This window comes from Clupea harengus, chromosome 6 (genome assembly GCF_900700415.2).
Source record: "Clupea harengus chromosome 6, Ch_v2.0.2, whole genome shotgun sequence".
Lineage (NCBI taxonomy): Eukaryota > Metazoa > Chordata > Actinopteri > Clupeiformes > Clupeidae > Clupea > Clupea harengus.
In genome coordinates this window covers 6,148,672-6,170,952 of record NC_045157.1, presented here as the reverse complement: position 1 = coordinate 6,170,952, position 22,281 = coordinate 6,148,672, and the positions used below count along the sequence as shown (strand labels likewise).

The window sequence follows — 22,281 nt, the reverse complement described above, 5'->3', positions numbered from 1 at the left end:
TGTAAGCTACCCCGCTACACTGACAGCTGCATCTGCTGCACCTCTTGCACAAGGCTAGGTACATCGTTTCATCACACTGATTTAGTTCACCTTTAACCTTTAACCTTTAACCTTTAACCTTTTACCCTAACCCAATGCTCCAGTCCGACATGTACTGTATGTGGACCCTACAAAGTGAGTCCCATGCATACAGCCCATATTAAACCCCTCTAGGTTTCTGAATATGGGCCAGGAAGTGTTGGCCTGGGCATGCAGTGCTGACCTACCAAGACCCCACTGCAGAGCTCATGTATGGGCAGCCATATGTGGTCACTACAGGATGTGAAGAGAACACAGAGACCCAGAGTGTGCAGTCAGCTTCTCTGAACATGTGGCCCTATGGCTGTGGTTACACCGCAGGCCTGCTGATAAGGACTACAACAACATGATGCAATGGGTGGACATCGGTCTTATGGAAGATGAATAATTATGCTTCACAGAAAATATAGAAATCACACACTAATAAAAAAATGCTGTTTTCATGAAATTCACTTACTTTGAATAAGTGGGTAACTGATTTAATTTCCCACCTAACAAACTAAACTAAACATGGCTTAATTAGGACACGTGTGGTCTAGACATGGCCTACTTTAGGATACAAAGAGCTTTTTCTCAGTAGCCTAGACTATCGGGGACAGGAAGCTGTGTGTGTAAGTAGACCTCCACTCGCGCATCAGCAGGAAAGGCTACACACACTGTGACTCTGGTCGGATAGTTAAAAAAAATGGTACATGGTATGGCTCACTCACCTGGCCTGACCACAGAAGAAGAAGAAGAAGAAGAGCTCTGTTTCTTTATCAGCAGCAGTTATGCAGCGGTGCTGTGGCACTCTCTATCCTCTCCTTCCTCCTATCTCTATTCTCTTCACTCTTATTCCATCTCTTTGCTGTTTCATCTCTCTTTATCTATCTCTTCCTCTTCAGCTCAAGCAATACCATCTCTCTCTCTCTCTCTCTCTCTCTCTCTCTCTCTTTCTATCTCTTTCTCTGTCTCTCTGCTAAAGCAGCAGCAAACAGCATATATGCAGCAGAAAATGGAATGTGCACCACGTGGTCGGGCAACATGGTAGGTCAGACAGAACTGAGATGTAACCTCCTCAACCCTTCTTTTGTACACACCTCAACCCATACCGTCAACATTTTCCGTGACACCTCACAGCTCGAGTAAAGCATGTTTTTTTTTTCCGAGGTGGGCTTGAGTTGTTTTCTTCTAGCCAATGACGACATCTTTCAACCCTCCCACAAAGTTGCATGTGCCTCGATGCAGATGTTCATTTGACATCAAGACGTGAAGGAAAGAACAATGGCATGTCCAGACATACAGCCCACGATGATCAGAATTTGTACTACAATTTTGCTGTTTTGCAAACTTTGTAAGTAAATTGCTTGCATCACATTTTGCCTAACAGTAAGTCAAATCTGCAAATGTGCTGTGTGTTTGTAGGATGTGTTTCTTTTCCCCCTTATTTCCAACAACGTTTATTATGTTTAAAGTTTAACAGCATTTAATACTGCTAGATGACTATAAGCTAAAAGCAAGTGCGATGTAAGGAATAAAAATAAAAAAAAAAAAACATTTTTACATCTTTAAATCTTGTTTACTTTGTTTATTTTTAGACATGGCACAAACTGGGATTCTTCAGCAGACCGGGCGGGTAACCCGAGCTCACCTGGGTGAAAGTGTCACCCTGGAGTGCTACTTCTCCCAGGAGCAGAAGGAGAAGCGTTTCTACTGGTTCAAACAGACTTCAGGGAACAAACCCTCGGTAGTGGTACGGTCGCAAGCACACACTGAGACTGTTTTTTCTGAAGATTTTAACCCTGCACGGTTCAAACCAGACAAAGGAAAGGCGCACTTCCATCTAACCATTGCAAATATAAGTCACTCAGACGAGGGGATGTACCTCTGTGGAATGAAAGTGTCATATGAGGTGATGTTTGGAAATGGAACATTTTTGGCAGTTGAAGGTAAACACCATTCTGAAATATGACCTATAGTAGTAGCTATGACTCTACTGTTAATTATTTAAAGGGCGTTTATCAGCTCATGGGTAAATAATATGGAGGGTCCCACCAAGTCTCTCTGCTTTAGGTGATCAAGGGTGTGCTGCTACCACAGTGGTCCAAGCCCCGTTACCAGCCCCGGTTTACCCAGGAGGCTCTGTGACTCTGCAATGCACAGTCCTGACTGAGAAACCAGCGGAGGACTTCAGAGGTCGTCAGGAATTCAGAGGTCGTCAGGAGGTCAGAGTGCTCTGGATCAGACGGTCTTCAGGAGATTCCCATCCAGGACTTATCTACTCTCCCACAAACTGCAGCAGTGAGTGTGAGGAGCACTGTGTCTACAGCCTTTCCATGAATAATCTCGGGCCCGCTGACAGTGGAATTTATTACTGTGTCGTGGACATATGTGGTCAAGTCCGCTTTGGGAATGGAACAGTGCTGGAAATGAGTAAGTAACTGCTTAGATTTAATTATTCATAGCAATAACTCAAATAATGGAGATGTAATTATTTACAGACCACGTGGTTGTGAAATGTCCAGACTGTGCATATGTTTGACTGGCCAAGAACACAGGACATATGAGAGCATTATGCGCCGCAAAACCTGAAACACATTTGCATGACAGTATCAGTCAGATATTGAGGAGTTATTTAAATATATATAATATATCTATTTATTTATTTTTATAAATGTTTTCTTTGCTCGGACTAACATTATCGAATACATAATTCAGACATGCATTTTAACAACTAATAGTCAATTAAACAACCGAAAAAAAAAGGTTGGTAAGATGGCTGATTTGCTCATTTAGAGTAAACAAATATATAAATGACATACCTACGGGCTACATACAGTACATACATACATACATACATACATACATACATACATACATACATACATACATGCTATATATACATACATGCGGCACATAGATAAATACACAAGTACATACGTAAATGAGTCACAGTCATTAAAGTCTTACATTTTAAGTGTAAAGTAGATCTAAACTAGTGAGAAACAGAAATATTATTGTAAACGTGTAACATAATCTGCTTCCAAATGTCAGGGGTGGGGGAATCAATTGAATTAGACATTTGCTCTTGAATTAATAATGTTTCGAATGACTTTAACCATACTTGTTCATTTATATTAATGGTGGTTTTCCAGTTAATAACTATGAATCTCTTTGCACTCATGAAACTTATGGATACTGTCTTTTTCTTAAAAGGGGGCAAGCTCATATTATTCATGTAATTCAAAATGCATAATTTAGGATGAAAAGGGATCTTTTTTCTAATGACATTAGACAGATTAATTATGACTTTCTTCCAAAAACTTTGCAACATACGACATTTCCATATCATGTGTAAATAGACCCCTTTCTCCTTGTTACAATGCCCTTTCTCCTTGTTACAATGGCGAGTTATTTAAATAATTCAAAATGTAAAACATTTTCTTGTCTTGTCTTGATTTTGTTGCCTTTCCAATGGTTATTATGTATTCCAGTGTCAGGACCAGAGTCTTTGACAGACACCCTGATACAAATGATATACATGTCTCCTATGTTTGTGTTTTTCAGGATCCTCAGCATTGTTAAACACCGCAGTAATCAGTTTGGGAGGCGTATTGGTTGCATGCATTTGCATTGTAGGGATCTGGCTTAGCTGCAATGGAAGAGAGTGTGATCGCAGCACAGGTACATGAGATAAATGTCCCTCAGCATGAATGAAGGTGTTTAAAATGATGCACTCCACTTATTGATTTATTGATTGATTGATTGATTGATTGAGTGCATGATTGATAACATTGATAATTGTTCATGTTTTTGATGAGATAAATGTCCCTCCATATGAATGATGACTCCACTTATTGATTGATTGATTGATTGAGTGCATGATTGATAACATCGATAATTGTTTTTGTTTTTGCTGAACAAACAGAATCTCCAACTGATCACTTTGAAACACAGGTAATGACACGATGCACAATACTTACTGGACTTCTTTGTACGCTACAAAGAGCCCATGCCATGAGGGAAATAGTCATTAGCTCCGTCACATCCTTCCACTGATGCCTAGACTGTCATGAATCTGACTGAAAAGGGTCTGATGCCTAGGCTGTCATGTATCTGACTGAAAAGGGTCTGATGCCTAGACTGTCATGTATCTGACTGAAAAGGGTCTGATGCCTAGACTGTCATGTATCTGACTGAAAAGGGTCTGATGCCTAGACTGTCATGTATCTGACTGAAAAGTGTTTCTGTCTGTAGGAGGATGTCGCTGACACTACGCAGGTCAGTTATGCAGCGGTTGAATTCTCAGAGAGGAAACCCAAAGCAAGCAAGAAGAAGGAGAGGGCCACTGACACATGGCGGTGTGTATCCTGATTATCCACGTCATGAACAGCCAACCTTCTAAACGTACCTTAAAACTGGCATCGCATATAACATTTAGGCCGATCTAACCATAGATATCTCACCATCTGATATCTTCATCTCCGTCTGACAATTTAATATACTGAAGCACACAAGTCTACATTTGTTTAGTAAATGGACAGATATTCTCGTAGCTTGATTGTTCTCTCCTTTGTACGTCGCTTTGGATAAAAGCGTCTGCTATATGACTAAATGTAAATGTAATATGGTATGGAACAATGACTAGAAACATTTTGTATACAGTTACATACATTTGTAAAGACAAAAGTGATGATAATAAAGTTATGTTTTATAATAATGTTTGTTGCTTGTTTTATTGGAAGTAATAACACATCCATCAGTTGTTGAAAACAGTACATCACATGCAAATTATGTTTTCTGGATGATAGCTGGAAAGCGTTATATAAATGATATTTACTAGATGATAGCTGGAAAGCGAATACTGGTATGCGTATATTTAACAAACAGAAGTGATTCAATTCTCAGTATTGAAAATGATTAACCATGGAGATAGAGCAGTGGTAATGAACAGCATAACACTCACTGAGATAAATACAGAGGATATCAGAGTGTACCGGTTCAGACCAGCTAACACTCACTGAGATGAATACAGAGGATATCAGAGTGTTCTGGTTCAGACCAGCTGAAGATGAGTCCCATCCAGGAGTTATTTACACAAACATGAACAGTGTTTCAGTGTAACAGAGGCTGTAACTACATCATTGCCAGAACCAGCCTTAGCCTCGCTGAAACCGGGACATACCACTGTGCTGTTTCTACATGTGAGAGATACAGTTTTGTAAAATGGGACAGTCCTAAACATCAGTAAGACTTCATCATCAATCAAAGATATACATTCATTCAAGAGACTGCATTAGAGTACCGGGCACTTTAAAATCAAATGTTGCAACTATGTTATGTGCTCTCTAACATGCACAACTATGTTGTCTAAACATTTTCATTTCTCACTCTATACTCCATATATAGACGACTCACTTTACTGTACTTAAACTGAAAACACCAAGAACTCAACTGAGCCGAGTTTGTGACGTCAAAATCGGTCACCCTGTTTTCTGACACGAATAGTATCCCAAATATCTAAGTGAAAAGGTTCTTCTTTGTTTTGTAGAGGAACCACTGGAGTCCACTGGAGTGGAGTCTGGGTTTGGCAGTGGGCCTCTCTGTAGTTCTCAACCCTGGAGTGGAGTCTGGGTTTGGCAGTGCGCCTCTCTGTAGTTCTGGAGTGGAGTCTGGGTTTGGCAGTGCGCCTCTCTGTAGTTCTGGAGTGGAGTCTGGGTTTGACAGTGGGCCTCTCTTTAGTTCTCAACCCTCTACTGATCTGCTGCGTTCCCCCGTGTCCAACGCCCGCTACACCCCTGGTGACATTTACATTATATTTATTATTATTTATATATTTATATTTACTATTATGCTTGTCCTACTCTTCTGGTATGAAAGGGAAGGAAGGATTCCTAATATCCAGGGAATCTAGTGAAACTGCATGGTTAACTTGGTTATCATTAGACCCCTAAACGTTTTTTATTGTGAAATATATTTTTGTGTAAATAAAAGTTGAACTGACACAATCTAATTAGGTGTCCCAAAGGTAAAGACACTACATATCCAGGTTGAGATATTCCTTTGAACTGTGACCTAATGAACACCGTGGCCACCCTTTATCTACTTCAACACTACCCTGCCTCATTTTACATTCTTCAGTGTCTGTTTTATTATTTATGCAGGAACTCTGACCTCAGTTTGTTCTCTCTCTCTCTCTCTCTCTCTCTCTCTCTCTCTCTCTCTTAATCTCTCTCTCTCTCTGTCGCTCTCTCTCTCTCTCTCTCTCTCTTAATCTCTCTCTCTCTCTCTCTCTCTCTCTCTCTGAGACCAAAGAGGTATGGGCACAGATGCATGTAAACACACAACCTCATCCCCTCCCCCGAGCACACCACAGCCTGTCTGTTGATTTGGGCCCTACCTGTAGCTACAGAGCTGAAGCCACTTCCTCTGCTCCTGCTTCTGGCATGTATAGCATGTATGATACTATTATACTGCTATACTGCTACTGATGGTGCTAGTCTCTGGGCCTGGAGAACCCCCTGCACAAACGCACACGCACATGCACACACATGCACACGCACACATACAAACAAAACCTCAACTTCCACAAGGTGTGCCACATTTTGTACAAAGGAAGTCACAGGCCTGTAATCTAAGTATAGTTGCAAAAAATCACAAACAGACAAATAGACAATCCACTGTAGTTTCTCTGTACTCACCGATCTATTACCTGTGGTAAATACCCAATAACATATTATAATGTACCATATATTTACCAGCTAAATACTTAGTCATTAGGGGAATGTAAAAGGAAGAGTCACTGAATTGACATTCGGTGAAGTGAAGTGAACCACAGCACCCCAGCCAGCGTCAACCTGAAGCCGGGAGGCACAGCGGGAGGACTGTCCCCCTCAGACACCGTCTCCTTTCTCCTACCTGAATATGTGTAGATTGGTGAGTACAGAGAAACTACAGTGGATTGTCTGTTTGTCTGTTTGTAATTTTTCGCAACTACAATTAGATTACAGGTCTGTGACTTCCTTTGCACAAAATGTACAGCACCTCGTAGCCGCTGAGGTTTGGTTTGTATGTGTGCGTGTGTGTGCAGAGGATTCTCAGCCCCAGCGGTTTACAGGGCTGTTATTTCCCAGAATCAGCCTGGAAAATCCACCATCTCCTGCACGTTTTCCCCCACATCACCACCAAGTCCAGTCGCCACATTGCGGAATAATGTGGGGTGACCGCCTCAGTCCCTCACAACCCCCCCCCCCAACACTGCTCTTTGTGCTTTCAACATGATGCATCCGCCCACAGTCCTCAGACCTGCGTGCACAGAAATAGACAACTGTGACAAACAACAACAGAAAAGACTGCAGAAAGACTGGCCTCTTAAGCACGTACCTGAAAACCACACAGGGTCTAGAAGTTTCCAGCCACAAACTTTCTCACCATCAACAATGTTAATCATATCATGGTGTCACAGCAGACCAGTGGAAACGTCTCGGTTACTTACGTAACCTCGGTTCCCTAAGCAGGGACCAGATATAACAGATGGGACATGACATTAGTCACGGTTCTAATCGAAGCATTTATTCATTCACGCCTGAAAGGCTGTGATTCGTCCATGCTCTCTCCTGAGCCCGCCCCCTCAGGAGCCTATACATTCACCAAGTCTCTGGGCCTGATACTGCTATACTGCTACTGATGGTGCTAGTCTCTGGGCCTGATACTGCTATACTGCTACTGATGGTGCTAGTCTCTGGGCCTGATACTGCTATACTGCTACTGATGGTGCTAGTCTCTGGGCCTGTCTATAGCATGTATGCTACTGATGGTGCTAGTCGCTAGGCCTGTCTATAGCATGTATGCTACTGATGGTGCTAGTCGCTAGGCCTGTCTATAGCATGTATGCTACTGATGGTGCTAGTCGCTAGGCCTGTCTATAGCATGTATGCTACTGATGGTGCTAGTTGCTAGGCCTGTCTATAGCATGTATGCTACTGATGGTGCTAGTCGCTAGGCCTGTCTATAGCATGTATGCTACTGATGGTGCTAGTCTCTGGGCCTGTCCCTAGTTTTAAACCAACCACTCCAGGAAATCTAGTGAAACTGCATGGTTAACATGGTTATCATTAGACCCCTAAGCGTTTTTTATTGTGAAATATATTTTTTTGTAAATAAAAGTTAAACTGACACAATCTAATTAGGTGTCCCAAAGGTAAAGACACTACATATCCAGGTTGAGATATTCCTTTGAACTCTGACCTAATGAACACCGTGGCCACCCTTTATCTACTTCAACACTACCCTGCCTCATTTTACATTCTTCAGTGTCTGTTTTATTATTTATGCAGAAACTCTGACCTCAGTTTGTTCTCTCTCTCTCTCTCTCTCTCTCTCTCTCTCTCTCTTTCTTAATCTCTCTCTCTCTCTCTGTCTCTCTCTCTCTCTCTCTCTCTCTCTCTCTCTCTCTCTCTCTCTCTGAGACCAAAGAGGTATGGGCACAGATGCATGTAAACCCACAACTTCATCCCCTCCCCCGAGCACACCACAGCCTGTCTGTTGATTTGGGCCCTACCTGTAGCTACAGAGCTGAAGCCACTTCCCCTGCTCCTGCTTCTGGCATGTATAGCATGTATGATACTATTATACTGCTATACTGCTACTGATGGTGCTAGTCTCTGGGCCTGTCTACAGCATGTATGATAGGAACATGATGTCTGTTTCGCATCATGTCTTTAAGCAAATGAGCTGATCATAGGCTGAGCATCTGATTAGGTAGGATTAATGGGTAGGGTTATGGTTAGCTACAAGCTAATACTGCTTAACAGGTCTTAGATTTCATCTAGATGATCGCTTGCTGCTTATTAGCAGGGCTATCTAGAAGTCTCCAGCATTACTGAAACAAAATCGTGCATCGCCATCCATCCAATAAGTGGTTTCATTTTCTAGCAGGACAATGAGTCTAAACATGCACCAACTATGAAGAGAAGTGCTTCAATGCTGATCTGCATAAGTGTCCGCCCACATTCAGTGACTATTAAATAAATATATCTGTACTTCCTGTAGTGATGTGTGTGGTGTGCAGAAGAGGCAAGTTAAACACAGATGGGCAGTTTATTTAGCGCCTCTGCAGAACACAGTGGAGCACCGATGCCTCTCACGAAGATGATTGTGCTGTTGCTTGTTACTTTCTTCTGTAAAAATTGTAAGTAATACTCTGTCTCATGAATACTGTTGTGTTTTGTCTAGGAACCCTCTTCATTTCGTTATTAATTATATGGATGATGTTTTAAATAATATTTTAAATACTATTTAAATCAGATTTGTAATACTGTAAACTCTATTTGTCTAAATTTGCAGACACATTGGGAGCGGAGGCCGTGCAATCCTCATTTGCCGTGACCAACGCAAAGATTGGTGACACCATAACTTTGAACTGCTCTTTCCCAGAGGATAAAATAGAAAAGTTCTTTTGGTACAAGCAAGAGTTTGGGCAAATCCCTCGAGCAATTGGACTAGTGAGTGAGTTCAGATCCTTGAGTCCTAGTACCATTCTTTTGAATGAGTTTAACAATGCACGTTTCAGGATCATAAAGACTGGCCACAGCCTCCATCTGACTATTATTCAGACAACCTTGTCTGATGAGGCAACATACTTCTGTGGGGTTGCAAGGACATACGAAATTGAACTTCGAAAAGGCACATTTTTGAAATTTCAAGGTATTTATTTCTCTTATTCTTATGAATATATAGCCAGAGTAAGCCACAATTAAAAGTTAGACAACATTAGAAAGCAATGGAGAGCAGTTAGTAATAAATACAGCCGAGTTGAGTGATCTGAGTTGATTCTAAGAATGAGACCCTAACAATTCAGGAGTTACGAGACATTTCACCCACTTTTATTTTTACTATTTTCTTTAAAATATAGGACACAGACAGTTTGACCACAGCTTTAATGAAGATAGAGCATTCTTCTGTGCAGTGGCCAACTGTGGACAAATTAACACTGAAATGAAGACAGGTATTTGCTTTCATCAAATATGATTATTGCAGATGTGGAACATTGTTGCAGCATGTAGCAGCATTAACAGATGACTTGATGCACGTTATTTTATGATGTGCCACCGAGAAGTGTCTTTACATACAGCGTGTTGTTTTCTGTTGTTTTTCAGAAAAAGCTGTGGATCCTGTTGTTTATGGGTTGGCTGCTCTGTCGGGACTGTGTTTTGTGCTCATATGTTCCTTAATTTACCAAGACAGGAAACACAAACATGACAAAGGTATATCATCTAAAGTAATATTTATTAGAATGCATTACATATGCATGCCTCAGCGAGCGTTGTCATGACTCCAAGAACAAAATAACAAACTTTGAAATGTTGATCAAATGACCTGAATATGCAATTGTTTACATTAACTGTTTTTCAATTTGACATACATCTCAAGTTTTCTCAGATAAGGATTGAACATTTTAAACAAAACCTTTAGTTTATCAGCTAATTCTTCTTTTCCCTACATATAGCCGATGCCAACCATAGAGGCTACAACAATAGAGATGGCCTTGATCATATTACTGAACAGATGCCAGTAAGTTTTATATTCATTGTTTTCATGTCAAAGAAACAGTTAGATATATAATTACAATGCCATGCCTGTTTCCTTTAGATCTTGATGATTCCAGATGGAAATGTCTTCACATCTGTTATCTACAAAATCAAGAACCTCTAAGTGTCTGCAGAGCCATGAAATGCTGCCCTTTCAGCTTTCATATCTGCTACCTGCTCCACCACCACGCACGCACACACACGCACACACACACGCACGCACACACACACACACACACACACACACACACACACACACACACACACACACACACACATACAGTATACACACACATATACACACGCACACGCACACACACACACACACACACACACACACACATACACACACACACATACACACATACACACACACACACACACATACACACACACACGCACACATACACACACACGCACACGCACACACACATACACACACACACACACACACACTACATACTGCTCCTCCTCCTTTGTTGACTGCATGTGACCAATGTCATTTGGTAGTAACTGATGAACATGGATTTTGCATGGTACCATTTATTCCCTGCTGTACATAGAGAGCTGTATTGTGATAACATGCTACAGTGCAAAAGTGCCCTTTCTGCTGAATGAACACGTACAGTATAAAATACAAATGTTGTTTGCCCGTTGAAATGTACTCTTCAGTTAAATAAAGAGGTGAATCTATTTTCCGATAACTTTGCGTGCAGCAATGTTTGATGTTATTTATGTATCAGTCAAAAACTGGCCACAAATGGCAGGCACGACACCGTAATGCTGTTGCAAATCTACACAACCTTTATTCTTCCTGCTTCTTACCATGTGTACAAAGCATACCTCAAACTATTTTTTATTGTCAAAACTGACACACTATGTTTTTGCACACACATTGGTATACATCTCTCCACCTAAATTCTCAATGTTTGTTCGAAAAAAAGCATGACACAAAAGGGCCACTGCGACTAGAGATGAACTCAAGCGGTGAGGTAAGACAGGATGACTGAAATGTTTGTGTACTGATCATTGTGCACATCACCCAAGGTTAGCTTCATTAGCATGATCATAGAAAACACTGGATTAGTTTTTCAGTACACATACAACACATAACATAAAGCAAGGTAGAGTAATTTATGAGCCAAAACGTGTGGTGGTCTGCTCGACCAGCAACGGTCAAGCGCAGCGACTTCTTGCCTCTCATCTGGCCCGTCTGTCCTGGGCTCGTAATGGGGCATATGAGGGAGGTAATGGACCCAAGGCTCAACAGGTGGTGTCCTCCAGGTCACAGTTCATGTAAAGTTCATGGACTCGACCCAATCAGCCGAGCCACAGCTGTTCAGGTAGGAGGGAGGAGACGGTGTCTGAGGGTGACAGTCCTGCCGCTGTGCCTCCCTGCTTCAGGTTGACGCTGGCTGGGGTGCTGTGGTTCACTTCACATCACCAAATGTCATTCAGTAACTCTTCCTTTTACATTCCCCTAATTGCTAAGTATTTAGCTGGTAAATATATGGTAAATTATAGTATGTTATTGGGTAATTACCACAGGTAATAGATTGGTTAGTACAGAGAAATTACAGTGGATTGTCTGTTTGTCTGTTTGTGATTTTTTGCAACTACACTTAGATCACAGGTCTGTGACTTCCTTTGTACAAAATGTACAGCACCTTGTGGCCGCTGAGGTTTGGTTTGTATGCATGAGTGTGTGTTTGTGCAGAGCATTCTCAGCCCCAGAGGTTTACAGGGCTGTTTAGCCATGCGAGATGGAGCAATAACAAGTCTGTGATGCCCTTAGATGTCTGGGGCTGCACGCGGGCCACAACAGGTGGATCAGTAAAACACTTCTCTGCTGTGAGGGGAAGTGTTGGTGTCTAGCTGTGTGGACACTGTTCTTTGTGCTTTGCTTTTGGGCCTTGTGCGCCTTGTAATAAACAAGTGCCTAGTTTATGTGCTGTGTTTTGTGCCTAGTTTTTGTGTTAAGTTTGTGTGCTTAGTTTCTGTGCATAGATTCAGGCCTAGCTTGGGCCTAGCATGGGCCGGTATTGGGCCTTAATGGGCAAGGAGGTGCCCAGGATGCATGTTACTTGAGTTACTGTGGGTACTGTCTGTATTATGCTTGTGTGTTTTGTTGGCACATGTGTTAGGGTTTGATATAGTCACCCCCCCCCCCCCCCCCCCAACAGTGCTGTTTGTTCTTTCAACATTATGCATCAGCCCACTGACCTCAGACCTGCATGCACAGAAATAGACTAAAAGAGCACGGCTGAGGAGACCAGGGCAATACTACTGTGGCAAACAACAAAAGAAAAGACTGCAGAAAGACTGGCCTCTTAAGTCTGCACCTGAAAACCACACAGGGTCGAGAAGTTTCCAGCCACCAACTTTCTCACTATCAACAATGTTATTTATATCATGGTGTCACAGCAGACCAGTGGAAACTTTATACATCTCTGACCTTCTTTCATTACAGAGACCCTGCAATCACCTGTCACTTAGGCTACAATCTCACTGAACACATTTAGAGATGGACCTGGCCTTTTACTTCTAGGTCTATGATTGCCCTCTCATCAGGAACATGATGTCTGCTTCGAGTTATGTCTTTAAGCAAATGTGCTGATCATAGGCTGAGCATCTGATTAGGTAGACATTTTGATAATTTGCGAGGATTAATGGGTAGGGTTATGGTTAGCTACAAGCTAATGCTGCGTAACAGGTATTAGATTTCGTCTAGATGATCGCTTGCTGCTTATTAGCTGGGCTATTTAGAAGTCTCCAGCATTACTGAAACAAAACCGCGCATCGGCATCCATCCAATAAGTGGTTTCATTTTCTAGCAGGACAATGAGTCTAAACATGCACCAACCATGAAGAGAAGTGCTTCAATGCTGATCTGCATAAGTGTCCGCCCACCGTCAGTGACTATTAATTAAATATATCTGAACTTCCTGTAGTGATGTGTGTGGTGTGCAGAAGGGGGCAAGTTAAACACAGATGGGCAGTTTATTTAGCGCCTCTCTGCAGAACACAGTGGAGCACCGATGCCTCTCACGAAGATGATTGTGCTGCTGCTTGTTACTTTCTTCTGTAAAAATTGTAAGTAATACTCTGTCTCATGAATACTGTTGTGTTTTGTCTAGTAACCTCTTAATTTCGTTATTAATTCTATAGATTATGTTTTAAATAATATTTTAAATACTATTTAAATCAGATATCTCCGTTGTAATACTGTAAACTGTATTTGTCTAAATTTGCAGGCACCTTGGGAGCGGAGGCCTTGCAATCATCATTTGCCGTGATCAACGCAAAGATTGGAGACAACATAACTTTGAACTGCTCTTTCCCAGAAGATAAAATAGGAAAGTTTTTTTGGTACAAGCAAGAGTTTGGGCAAATCCCTCGAGCAATTGGACTAGTGGGTGAGTTCAGATCCTTGAGTCCTAGTACCATTCTTTTTAATGAGTTTAACAATGCACGTTTCAGGATCATAAAGACTGGCCACAGCCTCAATCTGACTATTATTCAGACAACCTTGTCTGATGAGGCAACATACTTCTGTGGGTTTGCAAGGACACACGAAATTGAACTTCGAAATGGCACATTTTTGAAATTTCAAGGTATTTATTTATCTTAAATCTTATAAAGACATAGCCAGAGTAAGCCACAATTAAAGGTTAGCCAACATTAGAAAGCAATTGAGAGCAGTTAGTAATAAATACAGCCGAGTTGAGTGATCTGAGTTGATTCTAAGAACTCATTCATACAAACATTCAACATACGTTTTTTTAACAATGTCGATTTAGTTTTATTCAATACCAAACTTAAACTCTGTTTTAGCTCCATAGGGACTAAGGCCTGTGCATCTGGAAGAGATTCAGATAAACGATATGTTTATTCAAACAACCCCACAATGAAGTGAAAACTAAACAAAAAATGTATGTGATTCTGGTGTTGTTATCAGAGAGTTTGAATCAGAGTTCCAGCACTGTAACAGTGGTTCAAGCCCCGGTATCGGACCCAGTTCACCCAGGAGACTCCGTGACACTGCTGTGTACAGTCCTGACTGAGACCAGAACCAATGACCTCAGGGTCTTCTGGATCAGCACAGGTTCAGGAGGAGATCTCCATCCAGGAAGCATTTATGCACACAAGAACAGCAGTAATCAGTGTGAAATCACCTCAGAAAAGAACTGTACCTACGAGCACCTGAAAAGCAGTGTGGGCCTCAGTGATGCAGGGATGCATTACTGTGCAGTGTCAACATGTGGACGGATAGTACAGGGAAACGGTACCATGCTGAGGATCGGTTAGTGGTCACAGTAAGAGCTAAACGTACTGTAGAGTAGCTGTGGAAATGACTATATACCAGCTACTCTACAGTATATATAATATAATATATATATACTGTATATATATATTATATATTATATTGTGATTATCAACTGGTTTTTCTTCCCACAGAAGGCAAATTGGATCACCTGGTTCTCGTGTTGGGACTGGCACTTGGGATCTGCATGGTGGTTATATTTGGTCTGGTCTGTGTGATTTGCCGAAGAGTAGGATCCCACAGTGGTGAGTCTTCTATAAGACCATGTGATTAAATGTTGGTTGCTGTGTTGGGACTGTGTTTTGTGCTCATATGTTACTTGGTCAGTTTAGTTTACCAAGACAGGAAACACAAACATGACAAAGGTATATCATCTGTAATAATAGTTATTAAAATGCATTACATGCGTTGTAATGACTCCAAGAACAATATAACAAACTTTGAAATGTTGTTCAAATGACCTGAATATGCACTTGTAGTTACATTAACTGTTTTTCAATTTGACATACATCTCCAGTTTGCTCAGATTATGCTTCACGATTGATAATTCTTTGATTATTAAAACCTTTAGATAATCAGCTAATTCTTCTTTTCCCTACATATAGCCGATGCCAACCATAGAGGCTACAACAATAGAGATGGCCTTGATCATATTACTGAACAGATGCCAGTAAGTTTCATATTCATTGTTTTCATGTCAAAGACAATTCCAATTGTTATATATAGAATTACAATGCCATGCCTGTTTCCTTTAGATCTTGATGATTCCAGATGGAAATGTCTTCACATCTGTTATCTACAAAATCAAGAACCTCTAAGTGTCTGCAGAGCAATTAAATGCTGCCCTTTCAGCTTTCATATCTGCTACCTGCTCCACCACCACGCATGCACACACACACACACACACACACACACACACACACACAGACACACACACACACACACACACACACACACACACACACACACACACACACACACACACACACACACACTTAACACATATTACTCTTTGTTACTGCTACTCCCCCTTTGTTGCCTACATGTTACCTCATGTCATTTTGTAGTAACTGATGAACATAGATTTTGCATGGTACCATTCCTTCTCTGCTGTACATAGAGAGCTGTTTTGTGACCACATGCTTCAGTGCAAAAGTGCCCCTTCTGCTAAATGAAAACGTATAAAATACAAATGTTCTGTGCCCGTTGAAATGTACTCTTCACTTAATATAGAGAGAAATAAAGAGGTGAATCTATTTTCCAATAACTCTGTGTGCAGCAATGTTTGATGTTATTTGTGTATAAGTCAAAAACTGGCAACAAGTGGCAGGTGCGGCACCTTAAGGCTGTTTCAAATCTACACAGCCTTTATTCTTCCTGCTTTTTACCATGTGTACAAAGCATACCTCAAACTCTTTTTTATTGTCAAAACTGACACACTATGTTTTTGCATACACATTGCTATACATTTCTCCACTTAAATTCTCAATGTTTGTTCAGGTAAACTGTCATAATTCAACAATGACAACAACAACAATGATCATAGATCTGTTGTCAAATGTTTGCATTACATGACAAAAAATGCATGATCTCAGACTCAAATTAAAACCATTGCAGCCATCAAGTTGTTTTATTTTGTGAACTATCAAAATATTTATCAACACTTATGGAACAGAACACAAATCAGGTATCAGCTCATAATCAATATTCCATATCAAGTACTTCCAGAATCATTGTAAAGCACATGCATTTATACAGATTAGGCCTATGTGGTGTGAACATAAATGCACGTGTAACTACATTCTCAGAAAACACTTCCTCAAACTGTTAAAAAAATCGAGGCGAAAGTTGTGTGAGGGAAAAGGTGTTTGAAACAAAGCATGACCCAAAAGGGCCACTTCGACTAGAGATTTACTCAAGCGGTGAGGTGAGGTAAGACAGGATGACTGAAATGTTTGTGTCTGATCATTGTGCATCACCCAAGGTTAGCTTCATAAACATGATTATAGAAAACATAGATTATTTTCAATACACATTCAACACATAACAGGAACAAAAGTAGAGTCATTTATGAGATGGCCAGCCAAAACGGAAGGTGTACTGGTCGACCAGCAACAGTCAACCACAGCGACTTCTTGCCTCTCATCTGGTCCGTCTGTCCTGGGAATGTAATGGGGCAGACAAGGGAGAGGGTGGACCCAGTATCCACCAAGGCTCAACAGGTGGTGTCCTCCAGGTCACAGTGTACTTAAAGTTCATGTGTTCGACCCAATCGGCCGAGCCACAACTGTTCAGTTAGGAGGGAGGAGACGGTGTCTGAGGGTGACAGTCCTCCCACTGTGGCTCCCTGCTTCAGGTTGACGCTGGCTGGGGTGCTGTGGCTCACTTCACTTCACCGAATGTCATTCAGTAACTCTTCCTTATACATTCCCCTAATTGCTAAGTATTTAGCTGGTAAATATATGGTAAATTATAGTATGTTATTGGGTAATTACCACAGGTAATAGATTGGTGAGTACAGAGAAACTACAGTGGATTGTCTGTTTGTCTGTTTGTGATTTTTTTGCGACTACACTTAGATTACAGGTCTGTGACTTCGTTTGTACAAAATGTACCACACCTTGTGGCCACTGAGGATTGGTTTGTATGTGTATGTGTGCGTGTGCGTGTGCGTGTGCGTGTACGTGTGCGTGTGCATGTGCGTGTGCGTGTGTGTTTCTGCAGAGGATTCTCAGCCCCAGCGGTTTACAGGGCTGTTATTTCCCAGAATCAGCCTCTCCTTCTTAGAGGGACAAGTGGCGTTTAGCCATGCGAGATGGAGCAATAACATGTCTGTGATGCCCTTAGATGTCCGGGGCTGCAAGCACGCCACAACGGGTGGATCAGTAAAACACTTCCCTGCTGAGAGGTGAAGTGTTGGTGTCTAGCTGTGTGGACACTGTTTCTTTGTGCTTTGTTTTTGGGCCTTGTGTCCCTTGTTTATTGTGCCTAGTTTCTGTGCTGTGTTTTGGGCCTAGTTTTTGTGTTAAGTTTGTACCTAGTTTTGTGCTTAGTTTCTGTGCATAGATTCAGGCCTAGCTTGGGCCCTAGCATGGGCCGGTATTGGGCCTAAATGGGCCGAGCAGGTGCCCAGGATGCATGTTGCTTGAGTTACTGTGGGTACTGTCTGTATTATGCTTGTGTGTTGTGTTGGGGTTTGATATAATCACCCTTGTAAATAAATATAAATATTTTTGTACTGGAAAATCCACCATCTCCTGCAAGTTTTTCCCCACATCACCACCAAGTCCAGTCGCCACATTGCGGAATAATGTGGGGTGACCGCCTCAGTCCCTCACAACCCCCCCCCCCCCCCCCCAACACTGCTCTTTGTGCTTTCAACATGATGCATCCGCCCACAGTCCTCAGACCTGCGTGCACAGAAATAGACAACTGTGACAAACAACAACAGAAAAGACTGCAGAAAGACTGGCCTCTTAAGCACGTACCTGAAAACCACACAGGGTCTAGAAGTTTCCAGCCACAAACTTTCTCACCATCAACAATGTTAATCATATCATGGTGTCACAGCAGACCAGTGGAAACGTCTCGGTTACTTACGTAACCTCGGTTCCCTAAGCAGGGACCAGATATAACAGATGGGACATGACATTAGTCACGGTTCTAATCGAAGCATTTATTCATTCACGCCTGAAAGGCTGTGATTCGTCCATGCTCTCTCCTGAGCCCGCCCCCTCAGGAGCCTATACATTCACCAAGTCTCTGGGCCTGATACTGCTATACTGCTACTGATGGTGCTAGTCTCTGGGCCTGATACTGCTATACTGCTACTGATGGTGCTAGTCTCTAGGCCTGTCTATAGCATGTATGCTACTGATGGTGCTAGTCTCTGGGCCTGTGTATAGCATGTATGCTACTGATGGTGCTAGTCTCTAGGCCTGTCTATAGCATGTATGCTACTGATGGTGCTAGTCTCTGGGCCTGTCCCTAGTTTTAAACCAACCACTCCAGGGAATCTAGTGAAACTGCATGGTTAACATGGTTATCATTAGACCCTAAGCGTTTTTTATTGTGAAATATATTTTTGTGTAAATAAAAGTTAAACTGACACAATCTAATTAGGTGTCCCAAAGGTAAAGACACTACATATCCAGGTTGAGATATTCCTTTGAACTCTGACCTAATGAACACCGTGGCCACCCTTTATCTACTTCAACACTACCCTGCCTCATTTTACATTCTTCAGTGTCTGTTTTATTATTTATGCAGGAACTCTGACCTCAGTTTGTTCTCTCTCTCTCTCTCTCTCTCTCTCTCTCTGTCGCTCTCTCTCTCTCTCTGTCGCTCTCTCTCTTAATCTCTCTCTCTCTCTCTCTCTCTCTCTCTCTGAGACCAAAGAGGTATGGGCACAGATACATGTAAACCCACAACCTCATCCCCTCCCCCGAGCACACCACAGCCTGTCTGTTGATTTGGGCCCTACCTGTAGCAACCAGTGGCGGCTGGTGATTTATTTTTTTGGGGGGGCGCAATCATAGACATATATAGACTATAGGCGCAGTTGGGCAGTGCGGTTTAAATAGCACTCCACAATGAGAAAACAAAAACACAAGAGAGGTTTTGAGTAGAATATATTAAAAAACTAAATATTTATTTCATGAAAACACAGTGCTCAACACTGTCCACTAACAACTCTCAACAAACTGTAAAATTGGGCATGAGAGGTTTAGAGCAGAATGGTTTAAGAAACATTGGGTTGGGTTCCAGAGGTTTAAATATTGGGTAGTAGAGGTTTAGAGTAGACTAGATTCAGAAACATTGTGTACAAGTTTAAAACAGAGTAGATCATTTTTTATTTTTTTTAAACACAGGGTGTAGAGGTTTAGAGCAGAATAGAGTGAGAAAGACTGAATGATACCAGTAGTTTAGAGCAGAATAGATTCAGAAATACTGGATTATACTAGAGGTTTAGAGCTGAATAGATTCAGAAACACTGGATGATACTACATGTTTTCGAATGCCAATTCGGTACCCTTCGTCCAACTGCTCTGCAATACTCAGTCTCCAAGATTCGTGCTTCTTACATTTATCGTTGAAGTGCTTTAGATCCCTCATCCCCGTTGCAGTCCAGATTGTTTCAGTCCCAGGACTTTGGAACAACAGGCAGGGAAAACAAAAAAACGCATCACTCACTGAACAACCAGCTAACCAGCTCCGGTTAGCATACAGGCTTGAGGAGAAGCTACGGGTGTACGTCCTCCCGCGGTCGATGCTCTGCTGCTGCATTTTTAAATCCGGACGTTCGGTCCCATGTCTTTCAGTCTCTTCTTATCGACATCTGATCGTCGATTCGAAAGTTTTCAGTCGGCATACTCACAGAATCAAAGTCTCTGCTAGCTATGTTGCTCTCATAGATACGTGAGATGTATATGGGATGTGAGGAAATGATAAAGGTCTCTGAATCGACGAATAGTCCAGTCGCGTTGAAATAAGAAACAATGTCATTGGCAGGGCCGGCTCTAGCCCTTTGGTTGCCCTAGGCGAGATTGAGTTTTGCGCCCCCCCCCCACACACAATACTTAACATCACTTTACTAGTTTTTTCACCCACTTATAATTCTACTATTCTACATTGCAGTTCAACAATAAATGTTGCATGGACAACAAACACCAGAATAGTTTCAGAACATTTTCTTTTTTATTATTTTAAATAATTTATTACACACTCAAAGTTAGGATTAAGTTAACTCCATAAACTGTGCAAAACACTCTTAAGCACCTGTAAGGACATTTAAGCAAATTATGACCCTCTATACCCTAACTATACCCTCTACAAACAAAAGGACTTTTATGGATACTGTACGTACCACTACAAAATATCTCAAATACCTCACTACAGTTCTTCCAGTCATTTAGGCCACTCCTAATGAGGTGGTCATTTTTCTGTGAAAAGAGCTTGCAGCAGAAGCAATACAGAGTATTGTTTTTCCTTGAATATACAAGCCAGCTTCTCTTGATTTTCTCCCCATTTACTAATTTCCTGTAGAAGTGGTTGTGGTGGCAGCTTCTCCCATCATCTCTTTTTGGAAATGTAAAGTCTGGAATGGTCTGGTATGGTCCTCTGCAAACTAACTCTGTCCTTACCGGATCACAGAGGGCTGGCCAGTCAGCAGGATCTATAGGTTCTCCCTGGATAGCAGGAATTGTGGAGGGTGAGGTGTCTGCAGGCGGCAGTGTAGTTTCACTGGTGCCCTGAGTGCTTGATGTGGTCCTGGATGTCCCTTCACCTTCACCTGTATTCAAGCATATTGTATAGCCAGACAAGCGGTGTTTAATATAATAAGTGAAATGATCATGAATGTGGTTAAACTTCTTTAAGAAAACAAGCTATTGTATTTAATACATGCTAAAATGTTTCTATTGTACTTTAAAGTATGGATGTGGCTTGAATAAATACTATTAAATAGACTCACCTGATGCAGGCTGTGTGTTCCTGGCCTGTGTGTTACTGGCCCCTTGAGTACTACTGGATGTCCCTTCTCCTGCAGCTGTATTTAAACACAGAGTTCATCCATGCTGTTCTTTACACAGTTGCATTTGGTCATTTCTATCATCCTACCACATAGTTGCATTGTACAAATACATTTTATCTGACCATGTAACTTGTAGTAGATATATTACAATTACTGCCACAAGGCTAAATAATACTAGGCTACAGATTACAATTAGTAGTATTAATGTGATGTGATTATGAAAGTAATAATTGCTAATGATAATAACAATAACAAAAACAGCAACAGTAGTACTAATTGTGTAGGCTACTTACAAAGTTCGGAGGGTGGCGAATCAGGCGTCCTTTCTACAGCGGCCTCTGCAAAAATTGCCTGAGTGCATCTGGCCAATTAAAAACAAAAATAAACAAAAATTTTAGTATATTCCTGGGGAGGAACTGTACAGAAGGGTGAACACCACCACTATCCCCACAATGGTTACTGTGTGTGTATGCACCTGCTAGTTGTGAATTCACTAAACAGAACTTATGCCATTTATAATGAATGTAGACAGCAACTGTACTTTTCATAACTAGCATACGTTATCCAGATACTGGTCTTTTGACATTTACATCCATGTAGGTTATCAGTGAAGTTACGTTTGCTAGTAATAGCCTACGTAGCAAATTAGCAAAGTAACAGTCGCTAGCTAGCTATAGCTAGCCTAAGTGACAGCAATGAAACGTCCAATATTAGGTGATGCACAATACTACATGTATTTCGTTTGACACCTTAATGGCTGAGATGAGAAGACTTACCTC

At 41.5% G+C, this 22,281-nt stretch overlaps 1 protein-coding gene across 1 annotated transcript; it reads left to right on the top strand.

The window, feature by feature from the left end:
• The first annotated feature begins 1,199 nt into the window (after window positions 1-1,199).
• LOC105900099 lies at window positions 1,200-4,777 on the top strand. Its single transcript, XM_031568852.2, has 6 exons — window positions 1,200-1,411; window positions 1,656-2,006; window positions 2,131-2,490; window positions 3,625-3,741; window positions 3,986-4,014; window positions 4,315-4,777. Exons 1-6 carry the CDS (start codon window positions 1,342-1,344, stop codon window positions 4,429-4,431), a joined length of 1,044 nt encoding a protein of 347 aa, XP_031424712.1. The 5' UTR covers window positions 1,200-1,341; the 3' UTR covers window positions 4,432-4,777.
• Window positions 4,778-22,281: the final 17,504 nt, after the last annotated feature.

What these genes read in the sequence shown, in the direction of transcription:
- LOC105900099 (XM_031568852.2), top strand. Translation starts at nt 1,342, where the DNA reads ATGGCATGTCCAGACATACAGCCCACGATGATCAGAATTTGTACTACA. An exon ending in AACATTTTTGGCAGTTGAAG is followed by an intron (nt 2,007 to 2,130) that starts GTAAACACCATT and finishes TCTCTGCTTTAG; the next exon opens with GTGATCAAGGGTGTGCTGCT. An exon ending in CTGATCACTTTGAAACACAG is followed by an intron (nt 4,015 to 4,314) that starts GTAATGACACGA and finishes TTCTGTCTGTAG; the next exon opens with GAGGATGTCGCTGACACTAC.